The sequence below is a fragment of the Agrilus planipennis genome, unplaced genomic scaffold (genome assembly GCF_000699045.2).
Source record: "Agrilus planipennis isolate EAB-ADULT unplaced genomic scaffold, Apla_2.0 scaffold10, whole genome shotgun sequence".
Lineage (NCBI taxonomy): Eukaryota > Metazoa > Arthropoda > Insecta > Coleoptera > Buprestidae > Agrilus > Agrilus planipennis.
Window position 1 is genome coordinate 2,237,462 of NW_020442465.1, and position 13,522 is coordinate 2,250,983.

At 34.0% G+C, this 13,522-nt stretch overlaps 1 protein-coding gene across 3 annotated transcripts in view; it reads right to left on the reverse strand.

Moving 5' to 3' along the window:
• LOC108734078 (protein kinase C, brain isozyme) overlaps positions 1–13,522 on the reverse strand; it is a 145,760-nt gene that overhangs the window by 24,896 nt on the left and 107,342 nt on the right. For all 3 annotated transcript variants that reach the window (XM_018465473.2, XM_025981044.1, XM_025981045.1), the window contains 2 exons: positions 6,634–6,762; positions 2,880–3,033 (listed from right to left, as the gene is read on the reverse strand). In XM_018465473.2, the coding sequence (XP_018320975.2) occupies positions 2,880–3,033; positions 6,634–6,762 (283 nt within the window). The remainder of the gene's footprint in view (positions 1–2,879; positions 3,034–6,633; positions 6,763–13,522) is intronic.

A 13,522-nucleotide genomic window follows, 5' to 3' on the forward strand; every position in this document is an offset into this window, starting at 1 on the left:
GTATCAAATTTCTTCCTTGGCACACTGAAAAAATAAGAACAAAAATACCAAATAACGTGTCTCGCTTACGATTGCAGGAATTTGTCAAAGTAGTAAATTCCCTAACACAGTTACTCCTCTAAAGTTTAAAAATTCTAAAAAATATCCTTTAGCAAATACCCGACTAGAATTTTGAGGAGGTAGGGTCCCTAAGTGGGTAGCACACCACCCTTTGTGAGCCCCATGTGGCTCCCGCGAGGAAAAATATTGCTATCCCATTAAAAATTTTTGGAAAAATGAACTTTATCATAAATGAAAAGAATACAAAATTGAATGAGAAATATATTTTACTAATGAGAAACATTTTTTTACATATGTAACAACGGGGTAACACATATTATTTCTTTACTTTCGTCACTAACATTAAATAAACCATTTTTTTATCAACATATATGATTTTACAGGTAATAATATTTTCATTGTTTACAGAAACTATAGGTACATTTCTGAATATTTAGCATCGCATGGATATGTATAAAGGGATTTTCTTTTTCGTAGTAGTTTTCCACAATACACTTATATGGTGGATGAAGCTAATAGTTTCCAAACAAAATAAACATTATTTTGTATTACACAGTTGATACAACACAGAAACTGAACAACTCCAGGTGGTTTTATATTTATTAGAGTAGAATATTTGAAACAAAAATAACAAATTTCCCTTCGGAAATGGCAAACAATTCCTTTCACGTAATTGAAAAATTCTTTTTCAGCAAATACAATTTTATTCCTCTAGGAAATGCACTTATTTATTACGTATATCTTTTTATTGCACAACGTAGCTGTAGCAATTTTGTAGTCGAACACGGAGTTTTTTTAAATCTAATGGGATTGGTATTTTTGTAAAAAAAAATATTCTAAAAATTATTCGTACCTATCCTGATTATTAAATTGAAAATGTCACCCTTATGAGAAAATTAAATTGACAATGAGAAATAGATTTAAGTTGAGCAAACTTAATAAAAACAACAGAAACTATTTCTACGTATACCACAAGGCATTAATATGACCTATATATTTTGGCAGAAGTCTGGTGTGAACGAATACATCATGCTTCAGTTTATGGGTTTTTCTTATAGGATAATCAAAATACATATTTTTAATTTTCTTGTTTTAAAATTTTGAAACCAAAACAATAAGACTGGTGTTTCATATTGGATATTGTTATATTAGACACATCTTGTTAATTAATTCGAGGTGTAAAGAAATATTTAACGTTTATTTATTTTTGATAGTGTCAAAAGAACTAAGGGTGTATTAAATGGTTCAAATGGAATGTAAAGAGGTTTCTGATACTCTCTCCAGTGTTCTAGCAATAAAGAATGGGAAAAATGAAATGGGCTGCCAGCCTGAGGGAACCCCCAGTCCGAGAGGTTGTGATGACACAAAATACATTTATTTCAGAATTTAGTAAAAAATATTGATTTTGTATTTAATCAATTTAAGTTAGGTATTAACTCAAGAACATACACCAAATATACAAATAAATTTCAAGATTTGAACACATTCATTAGAAGAAGATATCGCATCTACTGCGTTAAGTTCATTGTTTTGCAGCGGCACTTCTTTGTTGGTGGAGCCTAGTGATTCTTGGGAAATCCCTGCTTTCTATTTTTGAAGGATGTTCATGACTGTCAAATGAGTGCTAACTTTTTATGAAATTTATTCGGGTCACGACTAAACATTATATATATATATATCAATAATTTTACAATGATTTGTAAATTTTGCTAAAATAGCAGAGCCCGAAAACAGTGAATATCCCGATCCAGGACAACCACAACTAGGTACGAGTAAAAATCANTAGTAAAAAATATTAATTTTGTATTTAATCATCAATTTAAGTTAGATAATAATTCAAGAATATACACGAATTATACCAATAAATTTGATTTGAACATATTCAAAAGAAAAAGATATCGTTCAGATTTAGAACGTATCCAATGTTTTAAGTTCATTTTTTTGCCGATGTACTTCTTTGGTGGCGCCAGCTAGTTAATGCTCGGACAATCCCCGCTTTCTATTTTTGTTGACTACGCAAGTTGGCTATTCTATCCCTCGAAAATTATGTGACACGTAATTTGAAGTTTGATGTTGTCAGTGACACTTTTGCTGAACAGAAAGCCAGAAAAAAGGATTTTAATAATAAATATTTCGCTAAAAACATTTTTTTCTCATCTACGCTCTATAAGTTAAAATTTACTAGATAGATTATTAACCAAAAATGCACACAATAATTATAATACTGTTAGTAAGTGAACATATTATCTACTTTACTTTGTGATTTATAAAAATTAAACTACAATCCGTTTTTTTACATTAAAGGGAGCGCCCCATACGATGAATTTGCCACGGACAGATTTATAAGCTTATCTTGTCGAATGGCGAACATCCGCCGAAATAAGGGCGGCCCGAATATTAGTTAGTGACAATGTTAAGGCACAAGAACCCTTATTGAGTTTATCTTTGCAGGTGAAATCCACCAAAAATGTTATGCTACCAGCGTATCTCCCATATTTCCATAAAACATAGCAGTTAAATTCATTTGAATACATTCTTGTGAAAGTTTTAAAACTATTTTGACTTCTGTAAGCACAGGTAGATACTTAACAGAATATAAAACGTATTTCGTTTGAATGGTATCATAAAGTTGTAATTGCACTTAGGCATGAACAAAAGTGGTCTATTGTTAACAGTTTTATTGCATGAGCCGCCACTTTAGTTAACTCAGAGTTTACATATTATAATTTTCATAATAAAATAGCGCTTTTCGTCTAATTAAAATTTTCTTATAACTGTAAAGATTCTGTAAGTATAAGTTAATTGCTAAATAGACTTACAAAGTGATAGTCTCGTTCCAAACAGGATTCAACGAAGCCCGAATCGTTTTGGTTTTTTTCTTTACTGCATCCGTGTCGGGAATGAGCTTTAGTTTAACGTAGGGATCACTAGATCCGTTCGGATCCATTGGTATCAAATTTCTTCCTTGGCACACTGAAAAAATAAGAACAAAAATACCAAATAACGTGTCTCGCTTACGATTGCAGGAATTTGTCAAAGTAGTAAATTCCCGAACACAGTTACTCCTCTAAAGTTTAAAAATTCTAAAAAATATCCTTTAGCAAATACCCGACTAGAATTTTGAGGAGGTAGGGTCCCTAAGTGGGTAGCACACCACCCTTTGTGAGCCCCATGTGGCTCCCGCGAGGAAAAATATTGCTATCCCATTAAAAATTTTTGGAAAAATGAACTTTATCATAAATGAAAAGAATACAAAATTGAATGAGAAATATATTTTACTAATGAGAAACATTTTTTTTACATATGTAACAACGGGGTAACACATTTTATTTCTTTACTTTCATCACCAACATTAACGTAAACAATTTTTTTATCAACATATATGATTTTACAGGTAATAATATTTTCATTGTTTACAGAAACTATAGGTACATTTCTGAATATTTAGCATCGCATGGATATGTATAAAGGGATTTTCTTTTTCGTAGTAGTTTTCCACAATACACTTATATATACATACATACATCACTTATTTGTAAAATTTGTTTGCTCTTAAATAAGATTGTTTTATTGGGCTCTTTTGTAGTCAATAACACTTTAAATTGCAATCGTTTTACTGTTGTTCGACTTGATGCGTCTGGTTTCAGTTTTCTTATAATAATAATACATATCACCAGGTACACTTGTTGGTTCAGATTTCATTGAAACGACAACATAATTGGGCAATGGGATTGTTACCATATTTTTATAAGTTTTTTAATTTTATCGGGAGTATTTTCAAACGGATTTGCCTCATCGATCCCTTATAAGGTTAACTGTTTATTTTAATTGTAAGTTTTTACATGTTTTAGGTTTGCCCCTTAATACCCATATGAAAAACCCATGAGACAATCTTCATTTTAGTATCACCACTTTTTTTGGTGGGATTTTCACGACGAATCTACAGGGAAATCCCTATTATCTGTATGTCCCTCCTCATTAGTCACATGAGGTCCGCACGCTATATGAGTAAGGTGACCATAGGTACCGCTTTGAGCGGGACAGTCCCGCTTTCAAGCTGTCCGTCCCGCTGTCCCCAGCGAGGGCATAAAAATCCCGCTTTCGCAAACAGACCAAATATAATTTAATTTACAATTACTTTGTACCTACGTCACAACGCGACGAGTAAAAAAAGCACAGTTAAACGTCTCAGTATTGAAAGTCATTTTGATTACAAAGATTAACATAAATCGTGTACTGAGGTCTATTCGTACCTAAAAACGAATCCAGAGGTTTTAAAAAAGATTTATTCAGCCGACAAATATAAAATACAGCCTATCTAGAAGTAATGTAACATACTTTACCCTTTTTCAATAAAAAAACTTGTAAAATAACAATTTTTTTACAACAGACGTCCCGCTTTGACAAAAAAAATATGGTCACTTTATAATATGGGGCATGCCCCTTATAAATTCTGGTCGGGTAAGTTACTTCAAGGCCCGTGGTGTCACAGTCTCCTAATAGTAAAATATTTTTTTCGTTTTTTTATCATTAAAGTGCGTAAAAAACTCATTGAAGGTAATTACGGTATTCTTAATACCAGTCCTTATGCATATTTTCAATAAAAATTATTTGAAGCATCTCCTTTAAAGTCGGCACTGCGTAATGGTACATTTTTTGTTTAGTTTTTTTATTATAGTTGAGTGAAATATTTGCGATTTAGTATTAGGAGAACATAAGTAGCTTGTCGCTATTAATTTTCAATTAGTTTACTAATTAGTCGCAGGAAGCAGTATTTGCCGTATTAGTTTTTAATAGGGAGGAGCGAATTGCTGATACGAATTTGTTTGCCTATTGCTCGAATGTGTAGGTAATCTTTAATTGGTAGAATATGTGATAAACTACAGGAGGCCATTTTAAGAAAATTGGAAGTATAATTGTAGAAAGTGGATTTTATAGACAAATTAGAGGAAATGATATGATAAATCTGTCAGATTACAGCCAGTAGAAACAAGTAAAATGTAAACTCCATGAAATGGAAGTTTTTTTTCATCTCATAGATAATACACTATTGTGTAAATATTTGCTATATAAAGTTAATTTTGAGAAGAAAAAACAAAAACCAACTTCAAGACTATACCTATATGTACAAACTTAAACAAAAAGTACCTAGAAAATATTATGTTCCATTTCTTTCCCTTTAGTTTAGAATAATAATAGGAAATCAGAGCCAAAAAAAGGCCAAAAAGTGTTTATTGTAGTAAAATCACGCCGACGTTTCGCCTGTGGTTTGGGATTGTATTGCAAACTTGATAAAAATTCAAACCAGAGGCGAAACGTACGTGTGGTTTTACTAGAATAAAAACTTTTTGCCCATACCTATTTGACTCTGATTTCTTGTTGTAGAAAATATTATTTTGATTACTTCAAAGCAAAGTGCATTACAGAACAATCGACAAAACCATTAATAATACACATTTGCAATTTATAAATAATTTTTGAAGTTGCGCTGTCAGTAGGAGGGACAGTTTAATCCTTCCTTTGCAACAAAATTTTCGTCCAATTTCTTTTAACTAATCTCTACTTTCTCTTTCATATATTAATTGATTAATCGAGCAGGTATCTATTAAGATAATTTTTACTTTGACTGGCACCGACACCAAAAATAACTGATTATAAATTGTTAATGTACATAAGTGTCAATGATTTTGTGGATTGTTCTGTAACGCACTTTGATTTGAAGTAATTAAACTATTATTTTCTACTTTTTAGTTTGTTTGTGCATGTAGGCATATTCTTGAAGTCGGTTTTTGTTTTTTTCTAAAAATTAACTTTATTTTTCAATTTTTAGTGTATATATATTCTTTGCTTCTATTGATTTTTTTCAAAACGCACTGAATTAATCTCAATAAAATTTATACGGGATTATCCTGAAGTATGACCTACCAAACAAAAAAAAAGAATCATCAAAATCAATTCATAATTTCGCAGAAAAATCGCATAAAGAACATACAAAAGAAAAACACGCAATCGAATTGAGAACATTCTCCTTTTTTGAAGTCGGTTAAAAAGTATAAGTGTTTTCCACCTATTTAAAGAAAAAAAAAACAAGACTGTCTATGACGTGCTGACGAGACCTAAGAAGGTCGAAAACACGATTGCTTAGCATTCGAAAGGACGTCGGTTCGATTCCGGGTCCGTCTGCCTTACTCCATTTAGGTAAATGCTAGAGCAATAATATTCCACAGATAATCCTTCATTCTCCCCTGTCTTCATTTTGTCCGTCTCATCTTTCTCACCCGAACCACCACCCACCCATTCCCACGATTCCTAAAAGAGAGCCTTCCGCCCTACCTTCCGGTGTAGTCCAGAAGGACTGCCCGCCCACCAGCATTACTGGCTGATGGGAATGAAACACCTAAAACTTTTTTTTTTAAGAAAAAAAAATATTAAGTTTTAACGAGTCAAAACATCATCGTTATGATAAATTCCGTAATTAGATACTAATGTTGGCCAGAACAAAAAGAGTGTTGATAATAAAACAAGTTAAAGGAACCAACAAACACTTAATTGTGTACAAAAAAGTTTTCTTACCTTCAATAGTAAGCTTATTTCCTACGCAATTAATTTTGAGTTGGATTCTGCCTCTCCTTTCGGTATGATCACAGCCGCACAAATTTGGAACACTTTCTTCACATCTCTTGTGAACGTTCATATCACATGCTGGAAAAAAAGAAATTGAAATTAGACTTTATTTAAATACCTAATATCAGTCCTAGACAAAAATTCTCGGTCTCTCTCCAGTCTCTCAGAGTCTTTCAGAGTCTTTCAGCGTCTCTCACAGTCAGTCTTTTACAGTCTCTGAGTTATTGCCTAGGTGTTTTTATGGATCTCTCTAAGTCTCTGTATGAGAGACTCGAACAACATAATTGTTAATTCAGAGATTGGAGTCTCTCGTTCAGAGACTGGATACGAAATTAAGATCTCTCTACGAGAACCTCGATTCTCTCGTTCAGAGACGCTACACAGTTTTTTTGACAGTCTCTCGACAGAGAGACTCGATGAAAGACGGAGACTCGAGCCTCGCTTTCAGAGACTCTGAGAGACTGAACATTTTTATCTCGGGAGTTTCATATAATATACAACTAAATTATTTATTAGTTTGTTTGCTGTTATGAAGTATCTTTATTTATTGTATCTATTTGAAATTGATCAAATAGCACAAATGTGTAGTTCTATTGAATTATATTCCGGCATGTCAACAATATGTAGATAAGTAAACTGAAAATTTTAATTTGTCGTGTCTTTAACAAAAAACTATTTCCTACTGAAAATGTAACTCATAAAAAATACCTCGTTTTTTTAAAATTGCGCTGAGTATTGTTATCTTTCTGTGTGAATTCCTTTCGTTTGTAAAAAGTGATTTTAACTTTGCATAGCAGTTAAGAAGTTAGAAGTGCTGTTAACATTGTATAACAAGGAAACTCCATTTCTGTTATGTAGATTTAACGTTCCAACGCAAACAGAAGCATTTCCTTGTCAAAAAAAACTTTCCATTTCTTTCTCTATATACCACTGTTTATCTCTAGAAAGTTCAATAAACTGTTCATTCAAAATGTGGGGGAGTTTTAGGGTATTTTTAGCTGGCTATGTTTGTGTTTGTTATGAGATATTTGTTGAATAATTCCCTTAGATAATAATAATACTTTAAAGTGAAACTCTTGTAAATTAATATTGTAACAAATGTTCGAGAAGAGATAACTACTTATTTGTACAAGTCTCTTATATGTAGATATATATTCTAAGCGATTTATTTAGTGCTGGAAAGCACCGCACTAATACCTATAATTATTTACCGTACAATCACATTATTCATATCACTGGTAATTTATATCACTCTTTACTTCTCTTCATCTTCTCGCACTATTTGTATCAAAATCCTTTATCTATCTCTTGGAGGCTAAATCGCTAATGTACTCTACTTTTCATTTAATCCTTACTTTAAGATTAATAAATAATTAAAAGTAAGAAATATATTTAAAACAATTGAAATAAGAATTTAAAGATATTTCACAAATAATTAAACGTGTAAAAAATTTATTTGTTGAGTTTATTGTATACTTGTGGGGAAGGCTTAATATTACAGGGAACTTGTAACTGTTGGGATAAATGAAAACGGACATCCGCCTCACCACCCTGACTGATTTGTTCTCTTTGGGTGTTTCGGCTGGTGAGTGGGCGGACAGATCCTCCTTCCTACGCTGGAGACTGTAGGGCAAAAGGACCTCTTCAGTCTCCTTCTAGGAGTAATCGGAATGGTGATTGGGGTAAATGATGAGATGGACGAAATGAAGATAGAAGAGAATAAAAGATTATCTGTGAAATGTCTAAGTGATCCAAGGAAACCACAACAAAACTTGGACCAGGGCAAACGTATCCAGATTCGAACCGGATCCTTCCGAATACTAAACAATGGTCTAAACCCTAGACAAAAATTTTCAGTCTCTCAGAGTCTTTCAGCGTCTCTGAGAGCGTCTCTCACAGTCTCTTAGTTATTGCCTAGGTGTTTTTATGGATCTCTCACCGTCTCCGTATGAGACTCGAATGATAAAATTGTTAATTCAGAGATTCGAGTCTCTCACAGAGAGACTGAATGAATAGAACTGAAAAATTGAGAGATTAGAGTCTCTCGTTCAGAGACTGAATACGAAATGAGAATTTCTCTAAGAGCGACTCGAGTCTCTCGTTCAGAGACGCTACACAGTTTTTTTGACAGTCTCTCGACAGTCTCTCTCAGCGACACCAGAGAGACTCGATGAAAGACGGAAACTCGAGCTTCGCTTTCAGAGACTCTGAGAGACTGAACATTTTTATCACGGGAAGCTCTAGGTCTTTCGGTTCGATTGTTCTGAATTTGAATCTTATTTTTTACGTTACTTAGGTACCATTGATGCTAAATGACCTACAACTCCAGTGATAGGTTTTACTAGGGTCAATTGAAAAGTCCCCGGCCTGACACAAATGGCGGCACCAGAACTAAATCCATATGATTTTCAGTTACGGCTGTCGGATCATTAGTTTGTGAATTATAGCATTTTTAGTGAAGCAACTTTTGTTATTGTGAAAAAAATGGATAAAAAGGAATTTCGCGTGTTGATAAAATATTGCTTTTTGAAGGGAAAAAATACAGTTGAAGCAAAAACTTGGCTTGATAACGAATTTCCGGACACTGCCCCAGGAAAATCAACCATCAAGGATTGGTATGCTAAGTTTAGACGTGGTGAAATGAGCACCGAAGACGGTGAACGCAGTGGACGCCCAAAAGAGGCTGTTACGGACGAAAACATTAAAAAAATCCACAAAATGATTTTGAATGACCGTAAATTGAAATTGAATGAAATAGCAGACACTCTACAGATATCAACGGAACGTATACATCACATCATTCACGAATATTTGGGTATGAGAAAGCTCTGTGCAAAGTGGGTGCCGCGCGAGCTCACTTTTGACCAAAAACAACGACGAGTTGATGATTCAGAGCAGTGTTTGAAGATGATCACGCGTAATAAACCCGAGTTTTTGCGTCGATATGTGACAATGGATGAAACATGGCTCCATCATTTCACTCCGAAGTCCAATCGACAGTCATCGGAGTGGACTGCACACGATGAACCCGCTCCAAAGCGTGCAAAAACGCAACAGTCGGCTGGCAAGGTTATGGCGTCTGTATTTTGGGATGCGCGTGGAATAATTTTCATTGACTACCTTGAAAAAGGAAGGACCATCAACAGCGACTATTACATAGCGTTATTGGACCGTTTGAAGGACGAAATCGCCGAGAAACGACCGCATTTGCAGAAAAAGAAAGTCCTGCTTCACCAAGACAATGCACCGTCTCACAAGTCAGTGAAAACGATGGCAAAAATTCATGAATTGGGCTTCGAATTGCTTCCGCATCCACCGTATTCTCCAGATCTGGCCCCCAGCGACTACTTCCTGTTCTCAGATCTCAAAAGAATGCTCGTTGGGAAAAAATTTTCGTCGAATGAAGAGGTGATCGCCGAAACTGAGGCCTATTTTGAAGCAAAGGACAAATCGTACTACAAAAATGGTATCGAAAAGTTGGAGGATCGCTATAATCAGTGTATCACCCTTGAAGGGAATTATGTTGAATAAAAAAAACGAATTTTGCAAAAAAAATGTGTTTTACTATTTTAGGCCGGGGACTTTTCAATTGACCTGTTAGTTTGTAATTTTAAGTAAACAATTTGGATGTAAATAGGCACTAACTTTGTACCAGTGACCTAAATAGGAAATTATGTAATAGTATATATATATTTTAAGCTCTCGTGTTACATGATTGAATGATTGTGAGCCGTGAATAATAGAGCAGTTTACATTTTCTGCTAGAATGTCAAACGATTAAAATGCAACCGACGTTTGCAGTTAAAAGTTTGAACAGGCCAAGGGTTTACCTTCTAAACTCTAAAAGCTACCCGAATTACAGCTGCCAGCAAAACAAAATAAACGTATGCGAAAGAAATGCCATTCTGCAAACTTTTCCTGAACTGCCTTCGTTCAACATATTTTAACTTTACGAATTCGCCTCGCCCTCTTCCGTTTTTATAAACTGGATTATATTGGATTATTTTTAGCTTGAAGCAAGCACAAGTGTTTTGCGAATTAATAGTAAACGATTGATAATTAGTAAACTTCAGTAAAAAGAACACGTTTTCAAAGCGAACTTTGAATTAACAAAAAGAGGGTAGCGTTAAAAACTAGAATGAGTTGAAGGAACCCATCCAATTTTGGACGAATCATATGGTCACGGTAGGGAAAGACAACACTCTCGAAGTCAATTAGAGAAACCTATTCTATAACCTAACCTTTCAACCCTTCCTGATGCATACCATTTATCCTTGGTGCATAACATTCTTTCTTTGCTTTATAGCACCAATATGCAATTCAGAGAAGTATGAAAATATAGCCATTATTTCTACGTAACCCAATCCTAACCTAGCAATATACATAAAAGGAGACAGTGGCGTAGAAATAATAAAATAAGGATTTTTACCTATGAGATTGAACGTAATTCAAGCTCCTAGTCCCTACTATCCTTGTTGTAGTTATTGGGTAAGTTTATTTAAGTTATTTTGTTTCCTAACCTAACATTTTAAATCAACATGTTCTTTTGGCACTAAGAAGAGGTATTAGCGACGCGGTACTCATCTCGCATGGTACGAGACGGTTTTGATGGTATTTTATGTTTTATTTAAATTTTGCCGAGCGTTTCACACTAAAATTATAATTTTACATTGTCAGTAATTGCCTTAGGGAAGTAAAAGTCGTAATTTCACCGAAGAGGTTTGCTTTTAATTAGCACGTCAAATCGATCCGTCCACAAGTCAGTTTAGTTAATTAGAAAAGTTCATTTGCTCGAAACTCAGATAAATTTCGCCAGAAGAATTCAAAGTAGATCGAGGGGAAGTCGGGGATGGTAATTAAAATGCCATCTGCGTTTGTTTTCTAATAAAAGAAATTTTGAAAGAACTGGCGAACGAAACAATGATTCTTCAAGCTTAAGGGACTAATGCGTGCGTAAAAAGTAATCATAAGTAATTCCTGCACAAGAAATTCAATTTTTTTAATCCTTATGTTTTGCAAAAAGGCTGGTATAAAAAAATTAATTATCTTTTGAATAACTTCTTATTAAGGATTTCAGACCTGTTTTTAATGAGATGTAACTCATTTTTATTGGCAGCATCATCCTTTGAAGTGTTACCTTAAATGTTTAATTCTGAAACTATTACAATAAACATAACAAAAGCAGGAAGACCTCTAGAATTTTATAAGGTTTCATTCAGATCGTAGCAATGTTATCTGCAAACCCAGGTAGTTAAAGAGAAAAATTTCTATTATTAATCGTAGGCCTTTAAAATAGCAAGAGCAAGTGATAAACAGTTCTAATATAACTGAGATGTATTAGCAACGTTTTTTGAAAATATATCAATTAGATAGAGTTAATGTAAATGTTTAACAATTTGAGATCATCACTATCATAAGGTCGTCAGTCTTAAGACTGGTTAGACTTTCACTTTTTCCTATCCTGAGCTAATCTTCGCATTTCCTTAAAACTAGGACATCCCACATCCTTAACTATTTGCGAACAGTAATCTAATCTACCTATCTCGTCTATTGTTTATTAACTTCCGTAGGGACCTCTGTTCTCCTATTCTTTCTAATACCTCCTATTTATAACCTTCTTTATCCACGGTATCCTCATCATTCGTCTGTAACACCACATTTCGAACGCTTCTAACCCTTTCTTTTCCGCCGCACCCATCGTCCATGTTTCACACCCGTACAACACCGCTCTCCAAACATACACTTTTAACAATGTTCTTCGAATCTCTAAATTAACCATTAATAACGAGCACAGGAATGACTTTATTGAAGGTAACTCGACCGTACGGCATTCTCTGTTTTATATCCTTACTGCTATTTCCATCGTGAGTTATCTGACTTTCTAGATCCCGAAAATCAGCCACATCGTCTAATTTTTCATTTCCTACCTTTATATTCGACTTTTCCCTTACATATCATTGTATGTATTGTGTGATATATCAATTAAACAAAAAAGAAAGTTTAGTTTTTCGCATAATTTTGATATGTTTTAACTTTTTTGGGTTGGGGTGAAAAAATTCTTTAACCCAACCCAACCAAACCATGTACTAACCTGACCTAAACCTGCCTAATTTATTGAAGTTATTTCATTCATTCATTCATAGATTCGACCCATGTGTAAAAAAAATCACAATTCCATTTAGAAACCCAGTAATGGTGTCATAGTATAAATTCCGGTATTACAATTGCACTAATTATATAACATGTGGATACTTGAATATGTACCATGTAATTTACATACAATGTTCGTTTAATTAAGTTATATGTCCAGAATTACGTACCTAAGTATCATACAGTGTAAAGTACATGTAGGTACAGGTCTGGCGAAGGAAGCTGGCGAGCGGTCACGCAGATACTTGCCCATTTTATGACCTATTTGGGTAAGTCACTTGGAACCGATACACAAATAAGCTTTCAGTAGGCGTAAATCATAGTATTAATACAGATAAGACAGTAGCGTACTAGAAAATAATGTAAAAACATGACTTATCAAAAAGAAAAAATTAATCTATTGCTTTTGTTTTATAGTTAGTTTTTACATTCACTCTTATCATGGGAATCTCTATCACTGTCACCAACATCAACAATCAGTTCTTCTTAGAAAATACTAAAAATGGCGCGGTAAACGCCATCTGTAGCACGATGCTACAGAATACAGACCACTTCGAATTATTTTATTCGATTAAGCTAACGTGCCTATCACGTTGAGGTTGGCTACGCCGGGATTCGTTTTCAGCAAGTAGATATCCACACAAGTGGACCTTGTTGGAGCATACGTAATCCTAAAATGTAGCATCGT